General features: G+C 39.3%; 2 protein-coding genes across 2 annotated transcripts; one reads left to right on the top strand and one right to left on the bottom strand.

Moving 5' to 3' along the window:
* The first annotated feature begins 20 nt into the window (after positions 1 to 20).
* Positions 21 to 7,165, top strand: LOC148356895 (transmembrane protein 272-like). Its single transcript, XM_088347021.1, has 5 exons — positions 21 to 133; positions 2,827 to 2,904; positions 2,970 to 3,020; positions 3,096 to 3,302; positions 5,562 to 7,165. The coding sequence occupies exons 2-5, from the start codon at positions 2,841 to 2,843 to the stop codon at positions 5,762 to 5,764; spliced, it is 525 nt and encodes a 174-aa protein (XP_088203147.1). The 5' UTR covers positions 21 to 133; positions 2,827 to 2,840; the 3' UTR covers positions 5,765 to 7,165.
* On the bottom strand, positions 7,093 to 25,047 carry pcolceb (procollagen C-endopeptidase enhancer b). The gene is made up of 9 exons (XM_088347019.1): positions 24,951 to 25,047; positions 19,335 to 19,443; positions 13,596 to 13,854; positions 12,023 to 12,147; positions 10,299 to 10,435; positions 9,485 to 10,218; positions 9,330 to 9,410; positions 9,094 to 9,264; positions 7,093 to 7,354 (listed from the first exon to the last, which is right to left on the bottom strand). The coding sequence occupies exons 1-9, from the start codon at positions 25,034 to 25,036 to the stop codon at positions 7,224 to 7,226; spliced, it is 1,833 nt and encodes a 610-aa protein (XP_088203145.1). The 5' UTR covers positions 25,037 to 25,047; the 3' UTR covers positions 7,093 to 7,223.
* Positions 25,048 to 27,589: the final 2,542 nt, after the last annotated feature.

The raw sequence follows: 27,589 nt of genomic DNA, 5'->3' as shown, positions 1-27,589 counted from the left end.
AAATAATGAGATCAATAGCACACTTCCTAGATCACCTGACACAGGTGAACCTCTCTGTGACGTCATCACCCTACATCCGCCCACGAGCGTCGGGAATCGGAGCTGAGCGAAAGTTGCTGAAGAAAGACATCAAGTAAGGAAAATGGGACATAAAAGTGAACGTTGAGACGCAATAAAATGTTCGTTTTGGGTGGCAAAGCGGAAGAATGCAGGCTGGGCTTAATTGGGGTGCGGTTCGGTTCGGAAACTTTAGATCGAAGGGCGAGGCTGTCGCGGGTTTATTTTTTCTGGGTGCCGTGAAGAGTCAAACCTGTTTTTTTCCTTTTGCTTTTGGAATGCTAGATAATGCCGTTGCATTAAATGCTGTTGACCATAAAACCAAACAGCTTTTATTCTAAATCAAACAAAGCGCTGACAATTTAAACTTGGAGTTCATTAAAAAAAAATCAATGTTGAAATGCTTTTATTGTCATTGACAACAACGCAGTGACCCTTTACAACAAGATTAGTTGTGACACTTCAGAATAAACATAAAATATTTCAAATAGATTAAAAAAACAAAGATAGGATAAACGGGCAAATATTTTCGGGGATTGATTGAAATGAATGATGTTTTACAAAATAAAAAATAGGATTCGAATTTGGTTAAACTCGTTCACTTGTATGGCGTTCTATTAGTGGGAGAATTCTTTCTATTTACAAAATGACAGTCCATTAATGGCAAGTCTCTGTTTATGTGCCCAATGAAAGATTGTCTGCAGGTTTGAGAGGACTTGTGTGCATATGATACATTTTGTTGCTCGTGTCAATGTCAGCTGCATTGTATATGTTCACGTGTACTTTTGGGTTCCATTAATTGCAAAAAAAATTTTTTTTTATGAAATGGTGGTCCATTAGTGGCAAAACTGTCTATGTGGATAATTCAATTTTGTTTACGCATATGACAGGGATTGCTGTGTGCATATGGTAAATCACATTGAATATGTGCTTGTGTACTATGGGGTTCCATTTGTGGCAAAATTTTGTCTTTATACAAAGTTACGTTCCATTATTGCCAAAATTCTGCCGATAATTAGTGCAAATATATCATGAGGCATCCGTTAGTGTTTTGCCTTACTGCTTTGTGCATATTTCAAGTCAAGTCAAGTTTATTTGTATGGACCTTAAACACAAAGAGTCTCAAAGGGCTGCACAGACCACAGATTATTGCAATTGATTATTATTACACCACCCCCTGATCTAAAACCTACATGAGGGCAAGGAAAAACTCAAAAATTTCAACATGAAGAAACCTCGAGAAGGGTCAAGTGTCGTTGCTTGCGTCGATGTCACTGCCCCTTGGGCATGTACACACATACTGTGGAGTTTCATTAGTGCCAAAATTCTGCCAATGTGTAGTTTGACGATGTAAGGCAGCATCCATTAGTGTTGCGTGTTGTTTTTCGGTGCATACGTCAAGTGTTGTTGCTCATTTCGATGTCAGCTGCCTTTTTACATGTGGATGTGCAATGTGTTGTTTGTGTAGCTTTTATGTAACATGTGCAAAAAGTTAAAATCAACACAAGCAGCGACAGAATGTTGGAGCCCCATAGACCACGTTACTTGAGCACATATACATGTACAACAGCAGCTGACATTGACACTAGCAACAACACTTATATGAATAAGTCGCTTTAGAGGCAAAATTTTCCTCAATTTTTGGAACCTCACTTTATTCAGAGGCAAAATTTTGGCACTAATGGAAGCCAGTCGTACAGAGTTGTCAAATTAATCTTAGCTTGAGTGCCACATGGTAGAAAACAAAATCTCAAGGGGGCTGGGTTAGTAAATTAATGACAGAGAAGTGTGCCTTAGCTGGAGGGCTGAGGCTGTTTTGCAACATTCACATTTAAATTATGATTCAGGAAGTGTAAGATTTGATTATAAAACACACTTAAAATGATGTAGAGGGCCACAAGTTTGACACATGTGCCATAGTACATGATACACATGCACATATGCAACGGCATGCAACAATAAAGGATGCCACATCAGCAGAATTTTACCACTACTTCATTTTATAAATTTTGCCACAAACATGAGCACATACACAACGACAGCTTACATCGACAACGTAATTTATCATATGCAAACAGCAACGACACGCAATACTAACAAACGTTGCATGATATTGTCAAACCATACATAGGCAGAACCAGACCACATTTTTTTGAGTATTTTTATAGTACTTATACAGTTGTATTTTTTTGTAGTATTTTGATAGTAGATTTTTTTGTGGTATTTTTCTAGTATTTTTGTAGTATTACTGTAGTTGTATTTTTGTAATATTTCTGTCATAATATTCAGAGAGTAGTATTATTGCATTATTTCCATCGTAGTATTTTCGTAGTTTTAGTTTTGTATTATATTATTACTGTGATGGTATTTTTGTTGTAGTATATCTGTAATATTTATGTAGTAGCATTTTAGTATTATAGTATTTTTGGGGTGTTTCTATAGTATTTATTATCTTTTTAGAAAGAAAGCAAAATAAATGATTTGGTACCTGTTATTTAGCACAATTTTTGATAATTTTGTTGTAATTTTGTCCTGTTTTTGTATTAATATTTTTTTTGTAGGCACACAAAGGGACACTGGGAACAAAGTTGGCCATAGTATAAAAAACCTTTTATTATTAGTAGCACTATATATATTGTCATTACATTTTGACAATTTTCATTTGGCAGGCTGGATGAAAAAGCCTCACGGGCCGCATATTGCCCGCGGCCCGTAGTTTGCCCACTCTTGCCCTAGACTGTGACGACATTCCCCCATTTTCTTCCATAGGTTCAATTTTTATCATGTCGGACTCCGTCCTGATTCGCCTCCTCCGCAAAGTCCCCCGACCGCCAACACCCGTGCTAGGTGAGGCCCCAAAATACTGTCCCCCTTTCACCCTGATGCTAAAGTTGTCCTGTTTGCCCCCGCAGTGGCCATAAAAGCGATCTTTTGTATCATTCCGATCGCTCAGATCGCAATGGGTAAGTGAGCGACTCCATCTTGGCACCGGAAAACCTAATATTTCCTGACTTTTGAAAAAAATGACTCTGCTACAGGCGCAGTGCACCTGGACGACTGCCCCCGTGAGTACCTCATCCCCATCTACCTGATTGTGATGGGTGTGTTCTTCATCTTGCTGGTGCTGCTGGTTTTCCTACCATGTGCCCGGCAGCCCCCAGACGGTCCCCCCAACCCACTCCACCTTGTCAGCCTGGGTTGGAACTCCTTGTTGGTGGTCTTTCTCGTCGCCTGGTTTATTGCCGGTGAGCAGTGTTGGGCACGTTACTTTAAAATAGTAATTAGTTATAATTACTCATTACTTTCCCAGAAAAGTAACTGAATTAGTAACTGAGTTAGGGCGGCAGTAGTTTAGGAGGTAAAGCGCTCGTCTTTGGATCAAGAGGTCGCAGGTTTGATTCCCGGCTTCTCTGAGTAATATCTCTAAGTGTCCTTGGGCAAGACACTGAATCCCTATTGCCCCCGATAGCAGGTAGTTGACTTGCATAGCTGTTGCCGCTATTGGTGTTTGAGTGTGTGTGTGAAAGGGTAAGTGTGAAGCACATTGTAAAGCGCTTTGGGAGGTTTTCATTGACTTGAATAGCGCTATATAAATGTAGAACATTTACCTTTTTAGTAAAAGTAACTAGTTACCAGGGAAAGTAACTATCTCTATTACTTTAAAAAGTCTTTTTTATGTCAAAGAATTATCCGGTTGAATCGAGAAGAACTGACAGGTAGTTGTGTTGTAGAACTTTGTAATATTTATTGCATTTCATCAGCAACAGATTCATCCTATACTTAAATTGCAATAAAAATAAACTGTAAACAATAGAATAAAATTGCAATCAGCAGTAAACAATATAAAGTGAGTTTAATAGAATATATTTAACTCGAATGGTCCGTTGTTGAGCTGGGAATTCAATAGTGTAAAATGACCCAGAAAAATAGGTCATGTTGACCAAAGTATTGGGTGGTCCCATTTTTGGAGTGCACTTTAAAATCATTTGGCCCGAAAAAAGCCCAGTTTTGGGTCAAAAATGTTTGACCCGACGTTATTTTGCAGAAACAACACCCACAAAAATGATTTCATGTTTGGGTTTTTTTGAAAAGAGAATTCTTGAAGAGTTTTTTTGGGGAAAAAAAAACAAATGGGTTCATGTTATAATAAAAAGTCTTGGTTGTTTGGTTTATAACGACCCAAACTACTGTTTAAAATGTTTTCCCATTTATTTACTTAACTGTTTTTAAAGTTCCAGATATATTTTCTTTATCATTTTCTTTAATACATCAAGAAAACCGGGTTTTATGGACCCAAATATTGGGTGGTCCCATTTTATACGCAAGTCTTTTTAAAGTGCAAGATATGTGACCTTTAAGATAACAATTTTGAATCCAAGAACCTGATCCAATTGTCTGAAAATGACCCAGTTAAAAGGGTCATTTTGACCCAAGTATTGGGTCATCCCATTTTTATATGCAAGTGTTTTTGAAGTGCAAGATATGTGTCCTTTAATATAACCGTTTTTAATACAACAACCCGATAAAATAATCTGAAAATGACCCAGAAAACCGGGTTTTATGGACCCAAATATCAGGTGGTCCCATTTTATACGCAAGTATTTTAAAGTGCAAAATATGTGACCTTTAAGATAACTATTTTTGATCCAAGAACCTGATCCAATTGTCTGAAAATTACCTAGTAAAAAGGGTCATATTGACCCAAGTATTGGGTAGTCCCTTTAATATGCAAGTCTTTTTAAACTGCAAGATCTTTATCCTTCAAGATAGCCATTTTCAATACAACAACCCGATCAAATAGTCTGAAAATGACCCAGAAAACTGGGTCATATTGACCCAAAAATCGGGTGGTCCAATTTTTGACGCAAGTCTTTTTAAAGTGCAAGATATGTGTGTCCTTTAAGCTAACCATTTGTGATACAATAACCTGATCCAATATTCTGAGAATGACCCAGAAAACCGCGTCTTATTGACCCAAGTGTTGGGTGGTCCTATTTTATTCGCAAGTCTTTTTAAAGTGCATGATATGTGTCCTTTTAGATAACAATTTTTTTATACAAGAACCTGATCCAATTGTCCGAAAATTGCCCAGTAAAAGGGGTCATATTGACCCAAGTATTTGGTCATTCCATTTTCATACGCAAGTCTTTTTAAAATGCACGATATTTGTCCTTTAAGATAACCATTCTTAATACAACAACCTGAACCAATAGTCTGAAAATGACCCTGAAAATCGTGTTTTATTGAACCAAATATTGGGTGGGTCCACTTTATACGCAAGTCTTTTTAAAATGCAAGATATGTGTCCATTAAGATAACCATTTTTATTACAACAACCTGATGGAATAATCTTAAAATTATCCAGAAAAATTGGTCAGGTTGACTTGAGTGTTGGGTGGTCCCGTTTTTGACCCGTTTACTTTTAAGATATGTGCCCTTTAAGATTTTTACTACCACAACCTCATCCAAAAGTTTGAAAGCCGTTCATCGTAATGCATCTCCAGGTAACGTGTGGATCTACTCAATCTACAAGCCCAACTACCACAAGAACATCACGAAGCCCTACTGCGACAAAGCGCTCTACCTGTTTGCCTTCTGGACCACCACGTTGGTCTACATAGTGGTAGGACTGGTCCTGGTAGTTGGGTTTCTGGTCCTGGTGTGCCTCTACATGTGCGGCCAAGCCGACCCCGATGACTACATCTAGGAAGACGGGGGGCGGGACTCGCAGCAGATCTGCAGAGCGGTTTTGCCGAACTTTGTTCTGTTTGCACCGATCGCAATCGAAACAAAATGGTATTAATAATGGAAAAACAGTGTTTAACTTTTTTATTGGCAGGCTGCACTGGGTTAAAAAAAATGGCAGTGGCGCCAAGCCAGAAAAAAATATAATTTAATTAGATAGAGTCTATCCAATGTTTTCTCATATTTATTTATGAATACATAATAAATATACATGTATATACATGTACTTGTTATATTTTTATAAATTATTATTTTCATAAAATTATTTTTGAAACACTGGGAATGAAAGAATAGTAATTTTCATGCCAGTTTTTAAGTACTGTATTTTCGGCACAACCATGCACGCTAGATAATATGGAGCACCGTCAAAAATAGTCTTTTGTGATATATTTTTCATATATAAGGCACACTGCACTATAAGGCTTATGGAATTCAAACTACAGTCAGAACTAGGGTTGCCTTTAGAACCTAAATTAACATCTGGTTTCACCTCTGAAATTAATTTTAGCAACAAACAATTACCATGTTAACCATAGGAGGGCGTTTTAAGACTACTATATATATTCCTGAAAAGCGGTTACCGTATGCAGTACATTTTAATTGTAAATAAGCATTTCCAATTGTATCCAACATTTTATCCAGATTTTAAGGCGCACTGTCAAATTTTGGCCAATTTGCGGCTTATCATCCGGGAAATATCTGCTTCAATTTAATAATATAATAAAAATGCTTAAGTTTTTTTTTCAATAACTACACATTTGAAAAAAATGAAAGATATGAAAAAAAAATATGCCCTTTTTAGAGTACCAACATTTTGTCATCTATGTTTTAAAAAATCCAAAGAAAAAAGTGTTCTCTTGCAAATAAATACTCGATTAAAAACCTAAAAACTATGAAATAGTACAAAAAGGGTAGGTCAGTATTTATAAAAAGTACTCAATAATATGAAAAAGTGTCGAAACGAACAAAAAGTTGTGTATTGCACTAGAAAGCCTGGGAATTGACGCTGTGAACAATTTTTCAGCCTTAAATTGACAAATTAAAAATCGATTTTTTTCCTTGTCTCGGGCGGATTGGCTTCAGGCTCTATCTGGTCCGCCTGCCCTATGTTTGACACCCCTGTTCTGAAACCTTTTTACTGGATCAAAGAACAACATCAAGAATCTCCAAGTATGACATTTTCCATAACAAAAGACACACACAATGTAAGTTTATAAAATCTGAATTTAAATCCAAAGCAGCAGCATCACATCATTGAATTTGAAAAACATAATTTACATTCCTTTTTAACAATACCCTTGTGGTTTACGTTTTTGTGAAAAGTATGACAATAAAACGTGTTATAATAAATGTATGTTTATCACGTGTGTTTATCTACTTTTGACCTTCCTGTGCCGTGATTGGCTGAGCTCGCTGTGACGTCAACATGCCTTTCCTGACAAGGCGGCGAGGGCTTTGGCGTGCATCGGCTTGTACTGCAGGGAGAAGCTGGACGGGGTCAAGAGACCCTTGCCCTGAGGGTCCATTTGTCCCATCAGGACGTAGTTTTGCCCTGGGGACAAATTCGAAAATGGATTAGAGGTTTGTGGGTTTAATCGATTTGCTTTTGTAACGGACAACACCAAAGATTGAGCAAATCGTTTCGGAAGCGGGGAAGAGAATACAACTTGAGAAACGTAGATTGTGGGTGGTGGTACTCAAGATTAGTTACTTTGGTGAATAAATGGGCTTGTGGAGTACCATGTAGTGATAATGGTCTTCTTTTTGGCAGTGGTGGGCCTTGGGGGCCTGCAAGACCCTTTCTGCTGGGCTAAAACACAACTTCACAATAAGTTCTGCAGGCCCTCTAACATAAAAATAATAATTATATATCGTGATTTTATTTTTGGTGATTTTTAAAATCAACGTTTCTCCTCTGAATTTTTGTGACCTCATATCCAGTACCCAAGTATTCTATAGTAGTATTGTTTTAGTATTTCTGTAGTGCTTGTATTATATTATCATTGCAGTATTCTTATAGTATTTGTTTAGTATTTTTGGAATATTTCCGTAGCTTTATTTATTAGTATTCCTGTTGTAGTTTCTGTAGTAGTATTTTTGGAGTTTAATATTTCCATTGTGCTATTTTTGGAAGTATTTCCATAGTAACATTATTTAGTAGTATTTTTGTAATATTTCCACAGTGGTATTTTTGAAGTGTTGACATAGTATTGTCTTAGTATTTCTGTAGTATTTTCATGTTCATTCCATTGTAGTATTTTTGTATTATTTCTTTAGACCTATAAACTGTCATTTTTATAGGGGTGCAAGCAGGAACTTTCATTTTGGTGACATGATGAAAGCGCTAAATCCAGAAACGCTTTGTTTTCTCTTGTTGAGAGAGACACATTTTAAGTTAACGCCTATCCACTAATAAACTGTTTAGGACAATGGTTCTCAAATAGTGGGACGGGCTACCTGGCTGGGAACAGGTGCGTTTGACCTTGGGAACTTTTTTTTTACTGTCCTCGAATTAAGTGCGATTGCACCTCCACTCCATTAGTGGCAGCTGCACTTTCATTGGCAGATTGTGCGCTCAGTGGTATAGCATCCACACTTTGAGAAAATGACTATGAAGTGTTGCAAACCAATTGCTGAAAGCTAGGGCCAACATGGTAAATTTGTGTCATGGGTTGCAGCTTTTTTCTTTCATAGTTTCTGCCAAAAATGAACAGCACCTTTGTGGCTATGGGCCATTATCCCAGGTCAATTATTGCTGCAAGCGGGGGCGGAAGAGCGCATGTTAAAGATGGCGGAAGGGATTACCTCTCGGATTTATGTATTTCATGGGGGGGGGTTCTGGTCCCCATCAACCATGATAAACAAGGGATTATCGTACATGGAAAACCCCGACCACCCTAACCCTAGTCAGGTTATAAGGCATTCCCATGCCATACTTGAGAATTAGTCTCTCCAGCACGTTTTAGGTCATCCTAGGGACGTCCTGCAAGTTGGAAATGCCCGGAACACCTCCTGTTGTATCCCTACTAGATGCCCAAGCCACTTCAATTGATTCCTCACAAGGGTCTGGTATCTTGTTTTTGTGGTTACGACCGAGAGTTAGTGACCACATAGATGGATTGGTAAATAGAGAGCTTGGCCTTTTGGCTCAGCTCCTTCACCACAATAAAACGGTACAGACGCTGTACCAAGATGCTGCTCAACCGGCGTTTAAACGAGCGTTTACACATATTCCATCCTAGTCACTAAGCAAGAGCAGTCATTTTCCCGAAACAAAAAAGGTTTAGCTACCTTTGGTCAGGGCCGGGCACCTCTTGCAAGTAGACGTCAGTTTGACAGTTGCAGCCGGTCCGGTTTTGGCGATCTTCAGTTTTCCAGCCTTGTAGGCCTTAATGAGGGAAACTTCCACTGTCACGGAATCTTTCGGACCAGGGATAATGTCCATAACCCTTCCGGTGAGAACTAAAAAGGGGGGAAGCGTGTGTTAGGACTGCAGAAGTTGAGAGGTCTGTCGCCGGCCAGCTTACCAAAGTCACTGGGACAGAAATTGGACTGCAAAGTTCCCTGTTTTTTGCAGACTGGTGTGCACGAGGTGCTGGGCAGCAACGCTTTGGCATGTATAAAACAAAATGAATAAGCAGCGGTCAAGAAAAGCGCCCACGGAGGCGATGTGTCAACTCACGTTTCTTGATCACGGCTGGCTTCTTTGTCAGGCTGGGTTTGGCCGTAGCTTTGGGTTTGGGCGTAGGTTTGACGATTACTTTACTTTTAGGGATGGGTTTGACGGGCTTGACAGCAGCTTTGGGAGTTGGTTTGGTCTTGAGTGCAGGTTTGCGCGTAGGTTTGTCCACTTTGACGACTTTGGGTTTGGTTTTGGGTGTTGGCTTTTTGACGGGGATCTTGGGGGTGGGTTTGAGAGTTTTGGGCTTGAGTGTTGGTTTGCGTGGAGGAGGCTTCATTGGGATCTTGATAACTGGTGTTTTTGCTGGTTTGGGGGTGGGTTTAGGCTTGGGCTTGGGTTTGGGTGTTGTTTTGGCTGGCTTGGTTGTGGTTTTAGTTGGTTTGGGTGTGGTTTTGGCGGGCTTGGTGGTGGTTTTAGTGGGTTTCGGGGTGGTTTTGGTAGGGTTGGTGGTTTTTGTGGTTTTTGTTGTGGTTTTAGTTGGTTTTGTTGTGGTTTTGGTAGGTTTGGGAGTGGTTTTGACAGGCTTAGGAGTTGTTTTTAGAGGCTTTTTCGGCTTCATGGTGGGTTTTTGCGTGGTGGTTGTGATCTCGGACCGATGGATAAAGTCTCCTCCTGCGGTGGGGGACCGAGACCCGCGGGGCACGCTGTTATAGTGGGCCATGAAACCATCTGCAGTCACACTGAGATCCGAGACAAACTGGACAAGCAGCTGGTTTCCATTAGTTACAATATTCCTGGAGGAGACATGGAAAACAGTACAAAACAAACGTAAACATTTTGTTTCTTTATTTCTTAGGGGTTGGTTTATACTCACCCTGGTACCCTGTCACCACAGAACTTCCCAATTCTCCTGGAGTCGTCTCTTTCGCCCCCGTTAAACAGAGCCACGTAGTCATAGCGGCAGTACGTGTCCGGTTCTAGGTCCAGCTTCTCAAACTTGATCTCAATCACCTGGTGGGGAAACGGCAGCAGGCCAACATCAACTGAGACATAAAACAAATAAGGTGGGCTGCCAGGCCATGTTTCTTTTCCTGATCCCACTCCTGCAATACAGAGGGCGGTATTTACCGTTTGCTCTCGGCCTCGCTTTTTAATTCTTCAATCAATCGGCATTCATAAGGAACTCTTTCATTGGAAGAAGAACCTGGCCCCTTTTTTTTGCAGCTATGTTCCTGCCTCATCGTGCAGCCCTTCCAAATAACTCAATATTAAAGCAGACTGCATAGTCCCAAGTCAGACTTCATTCTAAACATACTCAACATCCCACCTTTTTCCATTGTAAAATAAAGTATGGTGAATCAACTGAATGAAAACCTTGATTGAAGTTCTTTTGACTGTGGGTCCTGTGGTAACTTTAAACAAAAATTAAGGATGCTTCTCTTTCATGTTATTAAACGGTTGCAATAATTAATCATGCTAATTTTAGTAATTAATTTTTGCAGTTATTGAACACTCGCAATGACTACTTAAACAAAGATTGCTTCTATTTTTATTTTTGAAACACTTGTAATGAAGAATGCTTATTAAAAAATAAGTGGACAGGGTACACCCTGAACAGGACACACAGGGACAGACAATTCGCTCACTCATTCACACCTAGGGACAATTTGGACCGGTCAATTAAACTTACATGCCATTTTTTGGAATGTGAGAGGAAACCCACACAAGCACAGGGAGAACATGCATACTCTGCATAGGAAGGCTGGTAGGTGGGTTTTAACCCATAACCTCAGAACTGTGCTGCAGAAGTGCTAACAAATCAGGTACCGTGCCGCCCTGAAGTATGCTTAAACACTTGCAATGGGAAATGTGTCTACTTTTATGATTAAACGCTGACCTTATTAAACACTTGAGATTATGAATGCTATTTAAACAAACAATGCTCTTATTTTTAGTCATCAGATGGTCGGAATGAAGCATGCATCTATTTACAATAATCAAACTCTGGATTTATTGAACACTTGCAATGAAGAATGCTTATCAACAAAGAATGCTTCTATTTTTAGTCATTAAACACTTGCAATGAAGAATGCTTAGAATTCCTGGTTGGTTAATTTCTAAAGGAGGGGAAGGATGAGAATAACTACAAATGTTTATTCGAAATCAGTGTTACATTTGTTTTTGTTCTGCTTGCTCACAATGAAGGATGTTGATCTGTTTTGACAATTAAACACCTGCAAAGAAGATGGCTTCTAGTGCCAGGGTTGGGTTATTGTGACAGTTATGGCGCACTGTTGTTCTTTATTTTGACAATTATTGAACATTTGCGCAGTGTTTGTATCATTGTCACTCTTTCACAATCATGCTGCTGTTCTTTAATGTATCCAACCTTTAAAGGTGGTCTACTTTATGTGACCTAGGGTATTCTTAATAAGAAGAAAGGGCCTGGGGGTACCGTTAGAACTGGCTGGATTTTATCGTACAGTCTTGTCCTGTCCTTCTTGCCACCTCAAAAATTAATTGATGTCTTATCTCCTTATTTTGAATGTCTATTATACTATGAACGAATCTAAAGGCTTTCGGCGTCAGTCCGCTCACATTGCTGGGCTCGACCGAGATGTACCAGGAGCAGCTGATGCCTGCTGGGTAGTTGGAATTGGGCCAGTTAGGCGTCTGGACAGATCCCTGAGCTTTGGTCAACCGCCCACCGCAGAATTGATTCTCTACGGACAAAAACAAATTATTAGTCAGTCAGATACAACAAATTGATGAATAAATTCGCCATTGGTCTTTTATATCCACTTAAGGCCTTTCCCTCAAAACATTTGCAATTTGCCTTTTTTAATGTATGGCCTTATCCAGCAGTTGCTGGTATATTGCTTTTCATTCTCCTTACGATATTTTTTAACATTGTTTTCAATGAAAAAGTGTGACTATGACTACGTTTACATGCAGGCAATTATCCGATTGGAAAGGGAATATTAGATTTCTGGATCCCAATGAATTGTTTACATGCCTAGAGACAAAGAAAAAAACCCGTACACATGACATCTGCAAATATTCCGATTACAAGGGAGCAAGTTCGTAATGCAAATATCCGTCGGTTCCGCATTTAACTCTTTACGTCAAAAGAGGGAGGATTTCATTCATATTCGTCACAGAATTCCGTACTGGCTTCCTCCTAAAGTGAGCTCCATTGTTGCGTCTTTTGTGTTTACAGGGTTGGGTAGGGTTACTTTAACTTGATTACTTTCAATTACTTTTGGATTACTCCAATACCAAATATGCTAATAAAAGACAAAAGAAACTAAATATGAATAAAATAACTAAATTTTGTGCAGGCTTGGGGAGTAACAGAATACATGGAATGGCTAAAATGATGTTCGCAAGCTGTTTGGATTTATTTTCATTTTGTTTCTGTCGCGTTTTATGTTAGTTTTGCCGGAGATCAAAGAGATCAAAGCCAGGAGAGAAAGCTTACCACGTGTTGTGAGTCATAATTTTATTCATATTTAGTTTCTTTTGTCTTTTATTAGTATATTTGGTATTGGAGTAATCCAAAAGTAATTGAAAGTAATCAAGTTAAAGTAACCCTACCCAACCCTGTGTGTTTACAAGATGTAGTCATACGTAGCTAGCCAAATTCATGGACTTACATTATATATGGGAGGAGTCAGCTGTAGCATTTTTGCCGTGGGGGCAGAAAATAAAACGCAAATGTTCCAAAGAAATCAGCCAATACTCATGAGGCTTTTTTTAGTTAGTAATCCTGAGTTTGTGCATATCTTTGGTCTCTTTACTACAAGTTCGAGAGTGCTTTGGGGCATAAAAATAATCTAGATGAGGGTTACAAGCAAAGGGATTACCCAAATGCATATTTTTGCAATGTGTAAATATGTCACTGCATACATTTAGTCATGATTGTATGATTTATTTAATTATAACGTCTTTATAATATTGGTCATTTATAACTTCTTCTATTTGGTTAAAATAATTTCACTTTTTGATTTATTCATTTATTCAATATCAGCTTCTCTGTTATCTCAGATGTGTTTTATTTCCAAAAGTGGTTTTGAACGATATTAGTACTTGGTAGATCTAATCAAACCAAATGACTCAAAAAAAAACGAAGAAACACTGGTGTAAAATATATTCTAATTGGCCACCGCACCTTCCACATGCGGCTTGCCGGCCCGGAAGTAGGCCAGGAACCCCCTCCCCCCTGTGGCCTCGTCCGAGACCATGTCCAGCATCATGGTGTTGGAGGTGGAGATGACTGCTCCTGGCCGGAAGGTGCCACAGAAGCGGCCCAGTTTCTGCACCAATCGCGTGTGACCGTTGTAGACGTCCAGGTAGTCGTAGCGGCAGGTGGGCTCCGCCTCCATGTCGAAGAGGCGGAAAGAAAGCATCACCACGTGACCTTCCGGAACCTTCAAAGAACAGCAATCTCTTAATATAGTAATTGTAGTCATAACATTGTTGGCATTTTCAAATGACTGCAGTTGGTAGTTCGACTTGTTCTATACGTATGATTTTGTTGTAGAATCTTTTGCACATAACTTTCAGAGGTTTATGATCTAAATGTGTCTTTAATACTATATTATATAATATTATATGCAATATATAATCATACTTTTGTGATCTTTATACATTTATACTCAATATGTGTATTTCGAGTTGTTGTCAGGGGTGAGCGCCTACAAGATTAAGAGAATAAGTTCCGAAGCGCCAAAATAATTTGTCTCTAATTAAAAAGTTACAACCTGAAAGCCACTGTAAAGCTTCTCAGGCGACTCCTATCTGTTATCAAACAATGAACTACAGTGGTGTCCAAAACTCCTCACAAATGCTCTACTCCTTATTCCTTTCTTTGTGGCCTATTAGCTGGTTAATCAAGATGGCCTTGACTTCCACATTCAAAGTCTGCTTGAGAGCGACATTACACAGACGTATTGTGTTTATAAAGTTTCACTACCCTTATTACTAATTTATCATACTCGCAGGCAGTGTTCCCTCTAAACTGCGCGTGTGCGCAATTGCGCACTGCGCGCACATTCTCGGCGCACAAGATAATCTAGCCAGCGCACAAAAATGAGGGCTCAAAATTACTAATTAAAAAGCGACTTAAGTCAAAGTTACAGTGCATGAAGGTAAAAATACACGGGTTCCCCTGACGTTGTGTCCTAAATGCGGTATTTTGAAGTCAATGTCGAACGAAGTTGAAAAGTAAAGTCAGTAGAGTTTGTCGAAAACCGGCTTCCTCGGCTCGGCTCACTAAAAGGAATCGTCTTTTTCGGGTCCTTAACGGCTCTTCGGGTTGTTTTTGCTTCTTTAATCCCAGCATGACCAAATATTATGTAAAATTATGCACAAAATGACTTAAAGGATTGGGGGAATAGAACAAAAAAGAAACAAATACCAAAATGAAAAAGTAGTGAAAAGCTGAGAAAAAAAGCAACAAAAGGAAGAGAAAAAAGAAGAAAAAAATTAGAAAAAGGCCAGAAAAAATAAAAGAAAGAAATGTAGGAAAAAAGTAAATAGAGAACAAAAAGAAAAAAGTAACATCGCGGAAAAAATAAACACAATGAGATTTTTTTTAAAGGAATTTTTAAAAAAGTAGAAAAAAAACACGGAAAAAAGAAGAAAAAGTTTGTGTTGCATTCAAATAATTTCCAATTATATCAAGTTAATCTTGTTGCCAATATTGTACTTTCACTAAAAAATGTGATTAAGTACAGTTCTGTATCTTACAACCGACTAAATAAGCCCCCAAAAATGTTAATATTATGTGACAAAATATACCAGGAAATAAAAAGAAATGGATATCTTGTGAAAGAATTGTAAGAACAAACGACGTTTGTAGGCCGTACAACCTTTGCAATAGTACATGAGTCAATTCATTCAAAAGAGAAAAATAATTTTGCATTGCCGGAAACTCCGCAAAATGTAACTTGATGTCAAGTTTTGGACATGTTTGATAATTAATTATCTTGTCACACTTGGGATTATGGTTGCTCACTGTTGTTTCAAGCGTTGCTCACTGACTTTGTGTGAACGCTCAGACCCGTGGAAAATTAAAGGAACATTGCTCGCAGGTCATCTAGCGACTAACATTATACACTGCATTTAAATATGTGATTCCTGTCTAAACCAATCAGATTCATTCCCTGTGTTCATATAAACCAATCAGATGTGTAGTTTACTTCTTGTGTTTTCCAATAATTGAGCCTTCTGAAAGAGGAGGAGCGTGTGTTCCTCCTTGAGCCGATCCTGGAAGCACGCACCGCCGATGGAAGGGGCTATCAAAAACCTAAATTTCCGACTTAGAGTGTGTTCTTTTCTTCTTTTTACCACTATCTCAAGTTTTAACCTTGACAATAACTACCACTTATAGTTTATTATTTTTATTGTTCATTTCCTAGCAAAGGTTTTTTGTGCCCGCAACAACTTTGTCACATTACCACATTTCAGAATTTAAACTTAAAGCTAAAAACAGAAAATATTAACATGTGAGACACAGTTGTAAAGTTGAATTAAATGATTTAAACATTTTATGTCATAAACGGAAAAAAATGAAAAGTAGGTGTTACAAACATATAGTCCCCCTGTTCTCTAAACTCTGGCGACAAACTCCAGAGGTTCCCTAATGACTTCTGAATGATCATATGTCTACCTAAATAACTAACAATGACAAAGTGATTAAAGGCCCTGTTTCAATGCAGCTGTTAATTGACGGGATACGAGGTCTGTGAAAGGGGACAGCGGGGAACAGACAGCATTAAGAAGATCAGAGTTGATGGGAAGATGTATGAAGCCATATACAGGCCATTCTGGCAGAAAGTTTGTTGTCGTCTGCAAGAAACCCAAGAATTGGGTGCAGGTTCACCATCCAACAGGACAACGTCCCTAAACATAAAGAAAAATCTAAAATGGAAAATGTCCATCCTATAGAGCAGGGGTCGGGAACTTATGGCTCGCGAGCCATATATGGCTCTTTCTATGAGTACCTGTGGCTCAGAGACAAATTTGATTGCATGCAAGTTTTCTCCAATCTTGTTCAAAACTTGAGCTATTAATCCTGTTCAGATACACGCAAAGCCAAACCAAAGCTGATTTACAAAGCATTACTTCGCAGAATATTTAGGGCACGTTTTTCACTACAATTTACAGTCAAGGTGTCACACCAAAAAAACAAAAACACTTGTTTTAGCTGTACAAAGCTAAAGAATCCTTTATATAAACGCTCACTATATAATCTGTGTTCAGTGTTCAGATACCTCATGATGAAATCCATAGAAAAAACTGTAAATACGCCAAAACACCGGAAGAGAATTTAAAGCTATTTGATTGGGTGAGTGGGAGGGATGGGTGGAGCGGTGCAGAAAGTGCAAGCACACCCTCCCATCTCTCGCCCTACACCGTCTGCGCCAAAGGTAAGCACATCAGGCTCCCCGTTTGCAGAATGTTGTGACGTGCTGCTTGCATCTGGTTTTGAAACCAATATATATGAAAAAAAGGGTCAAAATGAGCTTAACGCATCTTGAGTAATTGCAAGAAAGAGACAAGTTTAAAGTGGTATGTTTGTTGATTTTGGGACACGGGCACTGGCATTATTCTCTTTTCGTAATTTCTATCAAATCATCAAAAATAAATGGGCTGAAGACTAAGCTTTTGTCTGGGGCACGGGTTTGGCAATTTAGTAAATTTGTCTCATAATTTATGTTGTGGCTCTTTCCCAAAATAAAATTAATATATTTTGCTTTTATGGCTCTTTGAGTCAAAAAGGTTCCAGACCCCTGCTATAGAACATTTGTGGAAAGATCTGAAAAATGCTGTGCATAAACTACCACTGTCAAACCTTGAGGACCTTGAGCTGATTTGTCAAGAAGATTGAGCAAATATTTCTGCTTCAAGATGTACACAATGTATAGCAACCAAAATGTCTATTTTTTTTAAATTTGTTACTAAAATATAAGATGTTGAATAAATTTGGTTTCTTTTCACAATTGTGTCACATGTTGTTTATTTGTGGACGATATGTTTGAGTTGATCTATAAGTTTGAAGCCCGGAATGTTGCAATACAGTATGTCCAAAAAAATCTTGGAGGGCCAAGGAACTGTAAACATGCTCTGTTTGAATGCATTTGGAATACAGTTATCCTTTGCTATTTCACGGTTTTCTTTCTTGGTTCCCTGACTTTTCATCATGCATCGTGTTCCGGATTTTTATTAGCTAAACAGTCACCTTGCCCCTTTTCTGCCTCTGTCTCGCTGTTCGCAAAAGCTTGCAGTCTCAGTTGTACACAAAAAGCTTTTCAAACCAACGTTATGAATATTTGGGTGGTGCAGCTGACCCAAACTTAGGATGGAGGAAAAAGCAAGCTTCTTACAAACAAATCATGTTTAATAACAAAATATTCAACAAAGTCAAGTCATGTTTATTGGTATAGCCCTTAATCACAACAAGTCTCAAAGGTCTGCACAGACCACAGACTACTACAAACTATGATATCAATTTATAAATAAAAATGCATATTGTTATCAGGACAGCATGGCAGCGCAGTGGTTAACGTGCGTGCGGCACCGTTCTGAGGAGTTTACATGTTCTCCCCGTGCTTGCGTGGGTTTCCTCCGCGCACTCCGGTTTCCTCCCACATTCCAAAAACATGCATGTTGGGTTAATTGGTCGGTCCAAATTGTTCTTGGGTGTGAATGAGCGAGTGAGTTGTCTGTCTCTGTGTGCCCACTGCCTGAAGATAGCTGGGATGGGCTCCAGCATCCCCGCGACACCACTGAGGATAAGCGGTGCAGATGATGGATCTGATATTGTTATCGGATCAATAACAATCACATAACGATATAAATAAAATAAACAATAGACAAAGAAAATCAACACTAAAAATAAATGCACAAAAATACAAAAAGAAAAAGCTCAGCTTTTCCCATAACATTAAATATATGAAATTCAAGCAATTATTTAAATTTATTTAGATATTTTTCCATTATCAGACTGTTAACAATCTCATAATATAAATAAAATAAAACTAAATAGAAAATTTAACAATAAAAATAAATCCACAGAAATACCTAATGAAAAAGCTCAGACTTTCCAGGACTGATAACGGCATCCTTTAATAGACAAAAAAAAAACAATAAAAAAAAAAAATGAAAGTACCGAAATACTATGGTACAAAAATACTGCCATATAAATATTACGGGGCAGCACGGCGGCGCAGTGGTTAGTGCATGTGCGGCACAGTTCTGAGGTCGTGGGAACTTCCTGCGTGGGTTCAAATCCACCAGCTACCGGCCTTACTGTGCGGAGTTTGTATGTTTTCCCCGTGCTTGCGTGGGTTTCCTCCCACATTCCAAAGACATGCATTTCAGGTGAATTGGCCGGTCCAAATTGTCCCTAGGTGTGACTGAGCGAGTGAGTTGTCTGTCCCCGTGTGCCCTGCGATTGGCTGGCAACCAGTTCAGAGTGTCCCCTGCCCACTGCCCGGAAATGGCTGTGATGGGCTCCCCGACCCTAATAAGGATAAGCGGTACAGCTGATGAGATGAGATAAATATTACGACAGAATTACTACAAAAATACTTCTGCAGAACTATTACGACGGAAAATACTACAGATTATTTTACTCTGGAAATTGCACAAAAATACTATTAAACCATCTCCTGGGTCGAGTCTAATTGCAGCCTTAAGTTTTCAAATTCCGCATTGCGACTTGCAAGTGGGCATAGACCATGGGCAGAACCAGCAAACAAATGGTCAAAAACAACAATAAGGCTGTCAGAATCAAAACCAAACCTCACAAATCAGGTTGACACTGGAAAAAGGTCATGGTGATCTTGAATATTTGCCCTTATGGCAAGATACAAGTAAAAAAGGAAAACGATTTGTGACTCACTGTGATGTACCAGGTGCATTTACTGTTGGCTTTGTAAGGACTGGGGAAACCCTCACTGGCCACGATGCCCGAATCCACGGCCAGATGTCCCCCGCATTTGAAGATTGGCCTGGTGGGGGCACAAAGAATCACACAGTGGGCATCAATGAAGACCGAAAAAAGACCCAGAAAAAAGATGACCCAAAACTTAAAAAAAAGAACCCACTCCCAAAAAAAAACAGTCAAAAACAACCTAAGATACATTTTAAAACACAACTCAAAAACAACACAAAAATCAACAAACAGAAAAATGACCCCCAAAAAAAATCACCCCAAAACGACAACAAAAAAATGAGTTACAAAAGAAAGCCAAATATTAACCCAGCCCCCCCCCCCAAAATTGTAAGAATAACACAAAAACGCCCAAAATTGACCCAAAACGGGCAAAAAACGAACCAAAAACAACATATCCCTTAAACACAAAAAGCGTTAAAAATCAACTGAAACACGAGACACCAAAAATTTTGCCAAAAACAACCCCGACAAAGGGCAAAAAATGAAAACGACAAAAAAATGTCTCAAATGAAAAAAGAGACCAAAACGTAACAAAAAAAATTACCCAAAAAATTACCCAAAAAGGATAAAAATGCCCCAAAACGAGCAAAAAATGATCTAAAAGGACATCACCCTTAAACACAAAAAGCGATAAAAATCAGCAAAAACAGGAGATACCAGGAATTTGACCAAAAACAACCCCTGAAAGGGCAAAAATTGAAAACGACAAAAAAAAGTCTCAAATGAAATAAGTGACCTAAACGCAACAAAAAATAACTAAAGAATTACCCAAAAAATTACCCAAAAAGGATGAAAAATGACCCAAAACAAGCAAAAAATTGACCTTAAAAAAAGCGATAAAAATCAACAAAAAAACTTAAAAATTGACCAAAAAACAACCTCAAAAAGGGCAAAAAGATGAAAATTACAAAAAAAGTCTCCAAATGACAGAAAGCGACCTAAAACTGACAAAACAATAAAAAATACCCCCAAAAAACGACCCCAAAAGGATGACGAACAACCCAAAAATACTGGACTAAAAATGCTGAGAAAAGTGGCACGCGATGGTCCAGAATTTTTGAGGAAATGACACAATGATAAGGGTGGCCCCTTTTTGTGGGCTGTCCCCTAACATTTGTTTGAGTCAGACAAAAAAAGTCTACAATGATCAGTACAGGGCACCAAAATTCTTGTAGCTCATTTGACATAAAACTTTGAGGGCTGCTCCATAGTTTTCTCTTCCATTTGGATTTACAGCTGTCACATGTGAAATTAACCCTCACCATCATTTTATTTATTTATTTACAGTATTTACTTATTGAAATAATGTATTTTGTATTTTATGTGTATTTGGCATTCCAGGCTGCAATTGTGCTATAAAAATCAATTTGGATGGGATTTGATATCACGACTAAGTTGAGAACTGAGACTTCCTTTGCTGGGCCTTTTTTTTGTGTGTGTGTGTTTGGTGTGCGCTGCGTAACTGCAAAGCAGCATTTAGCTAGTGTAACCCCTCCCTCAAAAGCCACAGGCATTTTTGTCACAAACTGGAGCAACTTTAAGGTAAACGCCAGCAGGAAGGAGACCTCGACCTGAAATCATAAGTGGCAGGCAAGAAAAAAACGGATAAAAAAATCATCGTGAAGATCATTGATACTGAATATTAATAATGGAGTTCTTACAGTCGGTCTTAATTCATAAAGGTTCGCAATGAAAGAAAGAGTTTTAGGGAAATGAAACCAGACAGTTTAGAAATCATGAAATGTTGAAAAATAAAACTTTGACACATGGATAATTATAACTCTAATAAATTGTGTTCTATTAGTGGTCACTGTTTGCATCATTTTGTTGGTCTCCACCCAACCAAGCTCCTTGGTTTCCCCACCCTTTAGGGTTGTGTTCTTCATGTAACCTTAGAAATTCAGAAGAAAAAGAAAAGACTCAGGGGTGGACCTTCAGAACAGGCCGGATATTTGTGTAGGTTCTCCCCCTGTTGTTTTTGCAAGTTTCAAAATCAATTCCTGTTGTCTTCTTATTTTAAGTGTCTGTTGAACGATAAACAGTTCGTCCTTTGAGCCGGATTTGAACCAATGACCTTATATGTGTCAGTATAAAAGTGAAGAGTCTTCCTCTGTTCCCCTTCAAATCTTGAAATTCACTACTGGTGTCTTCTCTCTTTTCTTTAAGTCTCTGTTAAAGTATAAACTTAACAATTGGTCCTTCTAGCCAGAATGTCACTATTAGTTCTGCAGGGTCCCCCCATGTTCTCCTTGCAAGTAAAACTCAATTATTGGTGTGTTCTTGTCATAAGTGTTTAAGGGTAAACTGCAAACTTGTTGAATTGAAAATCAAGCCTACTCTTGAAAATTCCCCAGTCTTGGACAGAATATTTCCACACTGAGGTTCAATTCAGAACAGAAAACTTTTTTTTTTTTTGTTCAAGCCTATCGATGAATTGATGTGGAGAAGCATCACAATGAAAGCCATTACTATGAAAAAATGGTCAAGATTACATGATTCTATTTTTGCCCAAATTCTGTTGATGTATAAAACTACATTCCATTAGTGCCAAAATTCTGCTGGTGTGTAGTTTGACAGTGTCATGTTGCATCTGTTAGTGTTGTGTGTTGTTACTCGTGTCAATATGATAGATAGAGGGAGGGACGGAGGGACGGAGGGACAGACAGACAGACAGACAGACAATACTTTATTCATCCCCGTAGTGAAATTCACACTTCCAGCAGAACCCTTTTGTTGTTTATTAACAGATTAACAGGATGAACTTTTGTTGTAAGTGTGCACAAGTTATGTTACATCTACACAAACAACAACACTTATGAAATGTTAATTTATACATGAGAAGAATCTTGGCACTAATGGAACCCTACAGTACACGGAACATGTGGACATATACAACGGCAACTAACTTTAACACGGAAATTAATACATTTTTTTTACACTGACGGTTTGTTATTTTATACATAGGCAGAATTCTGAAAAGTAGATGTCACGTAACTTGTGCAAATAAACAATGCATTTTACACATGCACACAGCTACAACACTAACAGATGCCGCATGAAATCAAACTACACATCTGCAAAATTGTGGCACTATGGAACGTCATTTTATGCACAGACACAATTTTGGCACTAATGGAACCCCATAATAAACATGTATACATGCAACGGCAGACCATGTTGATAAGAACAATGCCACTTGACATATGCATATAGCAATGATCTACAACTCTCAAAGAAGCTGTATGACACGGTCAAACTACACATTGACAGAATTTGTGACGTGACTTGCTGTGTGCATATATCAAGTGTCGATGCTCGTGTACATGTCAGCTGCTGTTGTATATGTGCACATGTTGTCATGGCGCCCAATTGGTCCCCGCCGTTTGGCGCCAGGTTCTGTCACGGTTGCCATGGCGCCCAATTGGCCCCGCCCGTGGACACCAGCTGAAACGCGTTGACAGATTGCTCCCTGGGAGTACTTAAACGCTGTCCTCTGAGCCGTTAGTTGTCGAAGCGTCTTCAAAACTCCTGATAAACTCTGTTGTGATATGCCAAGCCTGTGAATCCCCGTTTTGCCTGTGTTTTTTTGCTCTTGCTTTGCCAAGCTCTGTGAATCTCCGTTTTTGCCTCTGTTTTGCCCCTGTTTTGCTCTCGCCCCGTGTTGTTTGATTTGGACCACTTCCTCGTGGCGATCAATCTACTTCCTCGACCAACGATCCACGGATCGAGTGTGCGCTCATTCCTCTTCACCCCAATAAACTGTGAGTAACGTTACTCGATTTGGTTCTGCTTCCTGTTTCGGTTCGTGACACATGTACTATGGGGATTCTTTCTATGTATGAAATGACATTTTTTAGTGCCAAACATGTGTTGTTGTTGGAGTGGATGTCACGTAAACTGCACATGTACAATTTACCTTAACATGGACACGAGCAATGACACTTGACATATGCACACAGCAACAACACTACATAAAACTACATAACAATTGACTTTTAGAACTAATTGAACATAGCTTTATACATGGATAGAATTTGTGAACTAAAAGAACCCCATAGAACATGTCATGATTACTCATTGCCCTCACCTGTGCCCGCTCGGTAGGCGTCAGATGCTGCTCGTTGCCTGATTGTATCACCACCTATTTAAACTCAGGACTCCAGTCACTCCTTGTCAGTCCGTCAGCGAACATCCGCATACGCAGGGTAAGCACTTTGACTCTGGCTCCTGTCTATCCCGTCTTCATTCGTATCCCACTCGTCTGTTCCTGATTTCCCGTTTGTCTCCGGCTATTGACCCGTTTTTGCCCTTTCGACCACGCTCTGATCTCCCGCCCCGGCTATCGACCCGTTTTTGACCACCGACCAAGCTTTGATCTCCCGCTCCGGCTATCGACCCGTTTTTGACCACCGACCAAGCTTTGATCTCCCGCTCCGGCTATCGACCCGTTTTGCCCATTTGACCATGCATCGATCTCCCAAATCCACTCAATTCCACATTCCGATCCTGTGAGCTGCTTGCTCCTCCTGTCCAGCGAGCACCGGATCACTGCCGTTTGTTTCCTCGATATCCCAATAAACATTTGTGTGAAACGTTACGCGTTTGGGCCTACCATCTGTTCTGGTTCTGACAGAACAGGGTTCGGGAACATATGGCTCGTGAGACAGATATGGTCCTTTTCTTGAGATCATATGGCCCAGAAATAAAATTTTGATCATGCAAATGTTTTGAATAGCCTTCCAAATCTGATACGTGCAGAGTTGTGTGTGGTGCGTGTATAACCTACATAATACCAATGAATTGAAGGCTTTGGTCTTATATATATAGGACACAGTTCCAACTACAGTTTGCAGCAGTGCTTCTCAACTATTTTCTGTCAGGCCCAAAAACACCAGCCAAGCACTCAGAGCAACTTCATTTGGTAGTGGTGGGCGAAGCTCTGCACACAGCGCATGTACTTACTCTCTCTGGCCAGCCCCTTCAGCATCGAAATGAAATGTGACAGTAATCATATTTGCAGTATTTTGTGACATTTTTTACAAAAGAACTCCGCTTGCACCTTGTTTTGAAATCATTATTTATGAAAAAGAATTGAGGTTAAAATAAGCTTCAACAATCTTAAATAAGTAACTGCAGGATGGAAACAAATTTAAAGTGGTATACTGTACACTATTTGTTGGTATGGGACACAGGCTGTGGCATTATTCTTGTTTTACAAAGTTTATCAAATCATCTAGCGTCACACATTAAAATAAAATGTGCTAAAAATGTGATTTTGTCTGGTTCGGCGCCTTCACTGAAATTTGTCTTAAAATATATGGTATGGCTCTCTCATGAAAAAAAAAAATATTTTGATATTATGGCTCTCTGGGTCAAAAAGATTCCCAACCCCTGCCTTAGAACATGTGCACTTATAAAACCCAACTTGACATAAGCACACAAGTAAGTCACGTCGCATGCTCAGATCACATGTCACTGGGCCCATAGACAGAATTTTGCCACAAATGGAACCCCATAAAAGATGAGCTCCAAGCCCCGGGGATGCTCGAACAAAAAACTGACCTGGTGTAGTTGTTTAGAATCTGAGCTGCCGTCCACTGCAGCACCAACGAGGAAAGCACGCACACGACCCACACTCGGACTTCCATGCCGCCGCTCTCTGAATTTTGTCACAACGGAGGCCAGGAGGAGCAAGAAGGAGAAGGAAGGAGGGAGCATCGGGGAAAAGGGAGGAGAGCCAGGGAGGAGGTAATGGGCGAGGATATTGGAGGTTCATTCATGTACAGTGGAGCTACATGTGGCTTTTTTTTCAGATGTGTGAGTGTTGGACAGAGTGCCACTGTTGGGTGGGTGTGTTTATCACCACACGACAGGCCAGTCTTTCATTTGCGAGCACCCAATCTAAGCTACGGAGGAGTCTCAAAAGCAAGTAGCTAGTCTAGGAATCCATACATAAAAGCACAAAAAAAAACTGGCACGGATCTTTAGGTGAGCGTTTCGACATACTATATTGTGTTGGGAGATTAGCATGACTGGGAAAATTATGGGCTTCTATGTGCCCGGCAGCCAAATAATGTCACGAAATCCAAACTGTTTTCTAAAGTTATAGATTCAACAAATTATAGATGAATCGAGAAAAAAACAAACCTCACAGAGAGTCATCAACGCAGCCCAGAAAATGCTGGGCGGCTCTCTGCCCGACAGTCAAATTAGACTAACAAAATCAAAACTCGATTCCAAGATTATGAAAATACATTAGAGTCATCAACGTAACCCTGAAATCTACTGCGTGGTTTCTGCGTCAACCCCATAGTTTTCTAGCTACCTGCCTCCCTGTGTGGAGTTTGCATGCTCTCCCAGTGCTTGCTTGGGTTTCCTCCCATATTCCAAAGATATGCATTCCAGGGTAATTGGCCGGTCCAAATTTTCCTTAGGTGTGAATGAGCGAGTGAGTTGTCTGTCTCTGTGCCCTGCGACTGCCTGTCAACCAGTTCAGAGTGTCCCCTGCCCACTGCTCCAGCACCCCCGTGACCCTAACGGGAATGAGCGGTGCAGAAATGGATAAAATCAAAACTCAATTTCAAGATTTTAGACGAAAAAAAACTAAGAGAGAGTTATTAGTACAACCCAGAAAATTATGAACTACAGTCTGCAAGACTGACAAATTAAAATGACATAAAATCATAACTTACCTACAAGATAATAGACTTACCGAAAAAAAAAAAAAAAAAAACATTAGTCATTAACACAACCCAGAACATCATGGACCGCTCTCTGCTTGACAGCCAAATTGAAAAGACCAAAGATAAGAAAATTTAAAAAAAAAAAATTCAGATCCATGACTAGAGACTAACAAAAAAAAACTTGACAGGGAGTCACCAGCACAACCCAGAAAATCATGGGCTGCTCTCTGCCCAACAGCCAAACAACAGTGTCGCATGCTCAAAAAATCAATCCCAAAGTTATAGATTCAACAAACTATAGATTAACCAAAAATGAAACCCCATAGAGAGTCATCAGCACAGCTCAGAAAATTATGGGCCTGTCTCTCTGCCCGACAGCCAAATTAGAACAACACAAAATCAAAACTAGATTTCTAGATTTTAGATGAAAAAACCTTGAATAAGTACTCAACACAGCCCAGAAAATCATGGGCTACTGTTAACCAGACGGCCAAGTTAGAATGACATAAAATCATAGCTTACAAAAAAGATTAAAGATTTACTATAAAAAAATAAAGAAAAATAAAGAAAGTCATCAAAACAACCCAGAACATCGTGGACGGCTCTCTGCTTCACAGCTAAATTGAAAAGACTAAAGATAAAAAAAATCAATTAAAAAAAATTAAATTTCAGCTCCATGACTAGAGTAACAAAAAAAATTGACAGGGAGTCACCAACACAACCCAGAAAACCGTGGGATGCGCTCTGCCCAACAGCCAAATAACAATGTCACAAAATCAAAAATCAATTACAAAGTTATAGATTCAACAGGTTTTAGATTAACCAAAAAGCAAACCTCACAGAGAGTCATTAGCACGGCCCAGATAATTATGGGCTGCTCTCTGCCAGACAGCCAAATTAGAACGTAATTTCAAGATTTTAAAAAACCTTAGTCATCAGCACAGCCCAGAAATTCATGTAATACTGTCTGCCAGACAGCCAAATTAGAATGACATAAAATCATAACTCACCGACGAGATAAAGATTTACTGAAAGGAAAAAAAAACTTGAAGAGAGTCATCAACACAACCCAGAACATCGTGGGCGTCACTCTACCCGCAAGGCCAAATTGAAAGGACCAAAAAAAAAATCAAAGCACAATTTAAAGTTTAGAGATTAACTAAAAAAACAAAAAAGACAGGGAGTCACTGGCACAACCCAGAAGATCATAGGCTGCTCTCTACCCAACAGCCAAATAACAATGTCAGAAAGTCAAAACTCAATTCTAGGGTTATGGATCCAGCAAATCAATAAATTAACCAAAACCAGAACTTTACAGAGACTCATCCGCTCAACCCGGAGAATGATGGGGTGCCCACTGCCCAACAGCCAAATAACAGTTTCACAAAATCAAACTCATTTCCAAGGGGTATAGATACAGTAAATTATAGATGAACCAAAAACAGAACGTTACAGAGACTCATTCACACAGCCCAGAAAACCATGGGCAGCTCTCGGCCCGACAGCTAAACAAGAATG

The sequence above is a fragment of the Urocampus carinirostris genome, chromosome 11 (genome assembly GCF_059441175.1).
Source record: "Urocampus carinirostris isolate Australia breed hairy pipefish chromosome 11, RoL_Ucar_1.0, whole genome shotgun sequence".
Classification (NCBI taxonomy): domain Eukaryota; kingdom Metazoa; phylum Chordata; class Actinopteri; order Syngnathiformes; family Syngnathidae; genus Urocampus; species Urocampus carinirostris.
This window is presented reverse-complemented; position numbering and strand designations above follow the sequence as displayed.

Coding starts and splice junctions, on each gene's coding strand:
- LOC148356895 (XM_088347021.1), top strand. CDS start 2,841: ATGTCGGACTCCGTCCTGATTCGCCTCCTCCGCAAAGTCCCCCGACCG. Junction 3,021..3,095: donor GATCGCTCAGATCGCAATGG/GTAAGTGAGCGA, acceptor ACTCTGCTACAG/GCGCAGTGCACCTGGACGAC. Junction 3,303..5,561: donor CGTCGCCTGGTTTATTGCCG/GTGAGCAGTGTT, acceptor ATGCATCTCCAG/GTAACGTGTGGATCTACTCA.
- pcolceb (XM_088347019.1), bottom strand. CDS start 25,036: ATGGAAGTCCGAGTGTGGGTCGTGTGCGTGCTTTCCTCGTTGGTGCTG. Junction 19,444..24,950: donor ATTCTAAACAACTACACCAG/GTCAGTTTTTTG, acceptor TGCCCCCACCAG/GCCAATCTTCAAATGCGGGG. Junction 9,411..9,484: donor GCCAGCCGTGATCAAGAAAC/GTGAGTTGACAC, acceptor TACATGCCAAAG/CGTTGCTGCCCAGCACCTCG.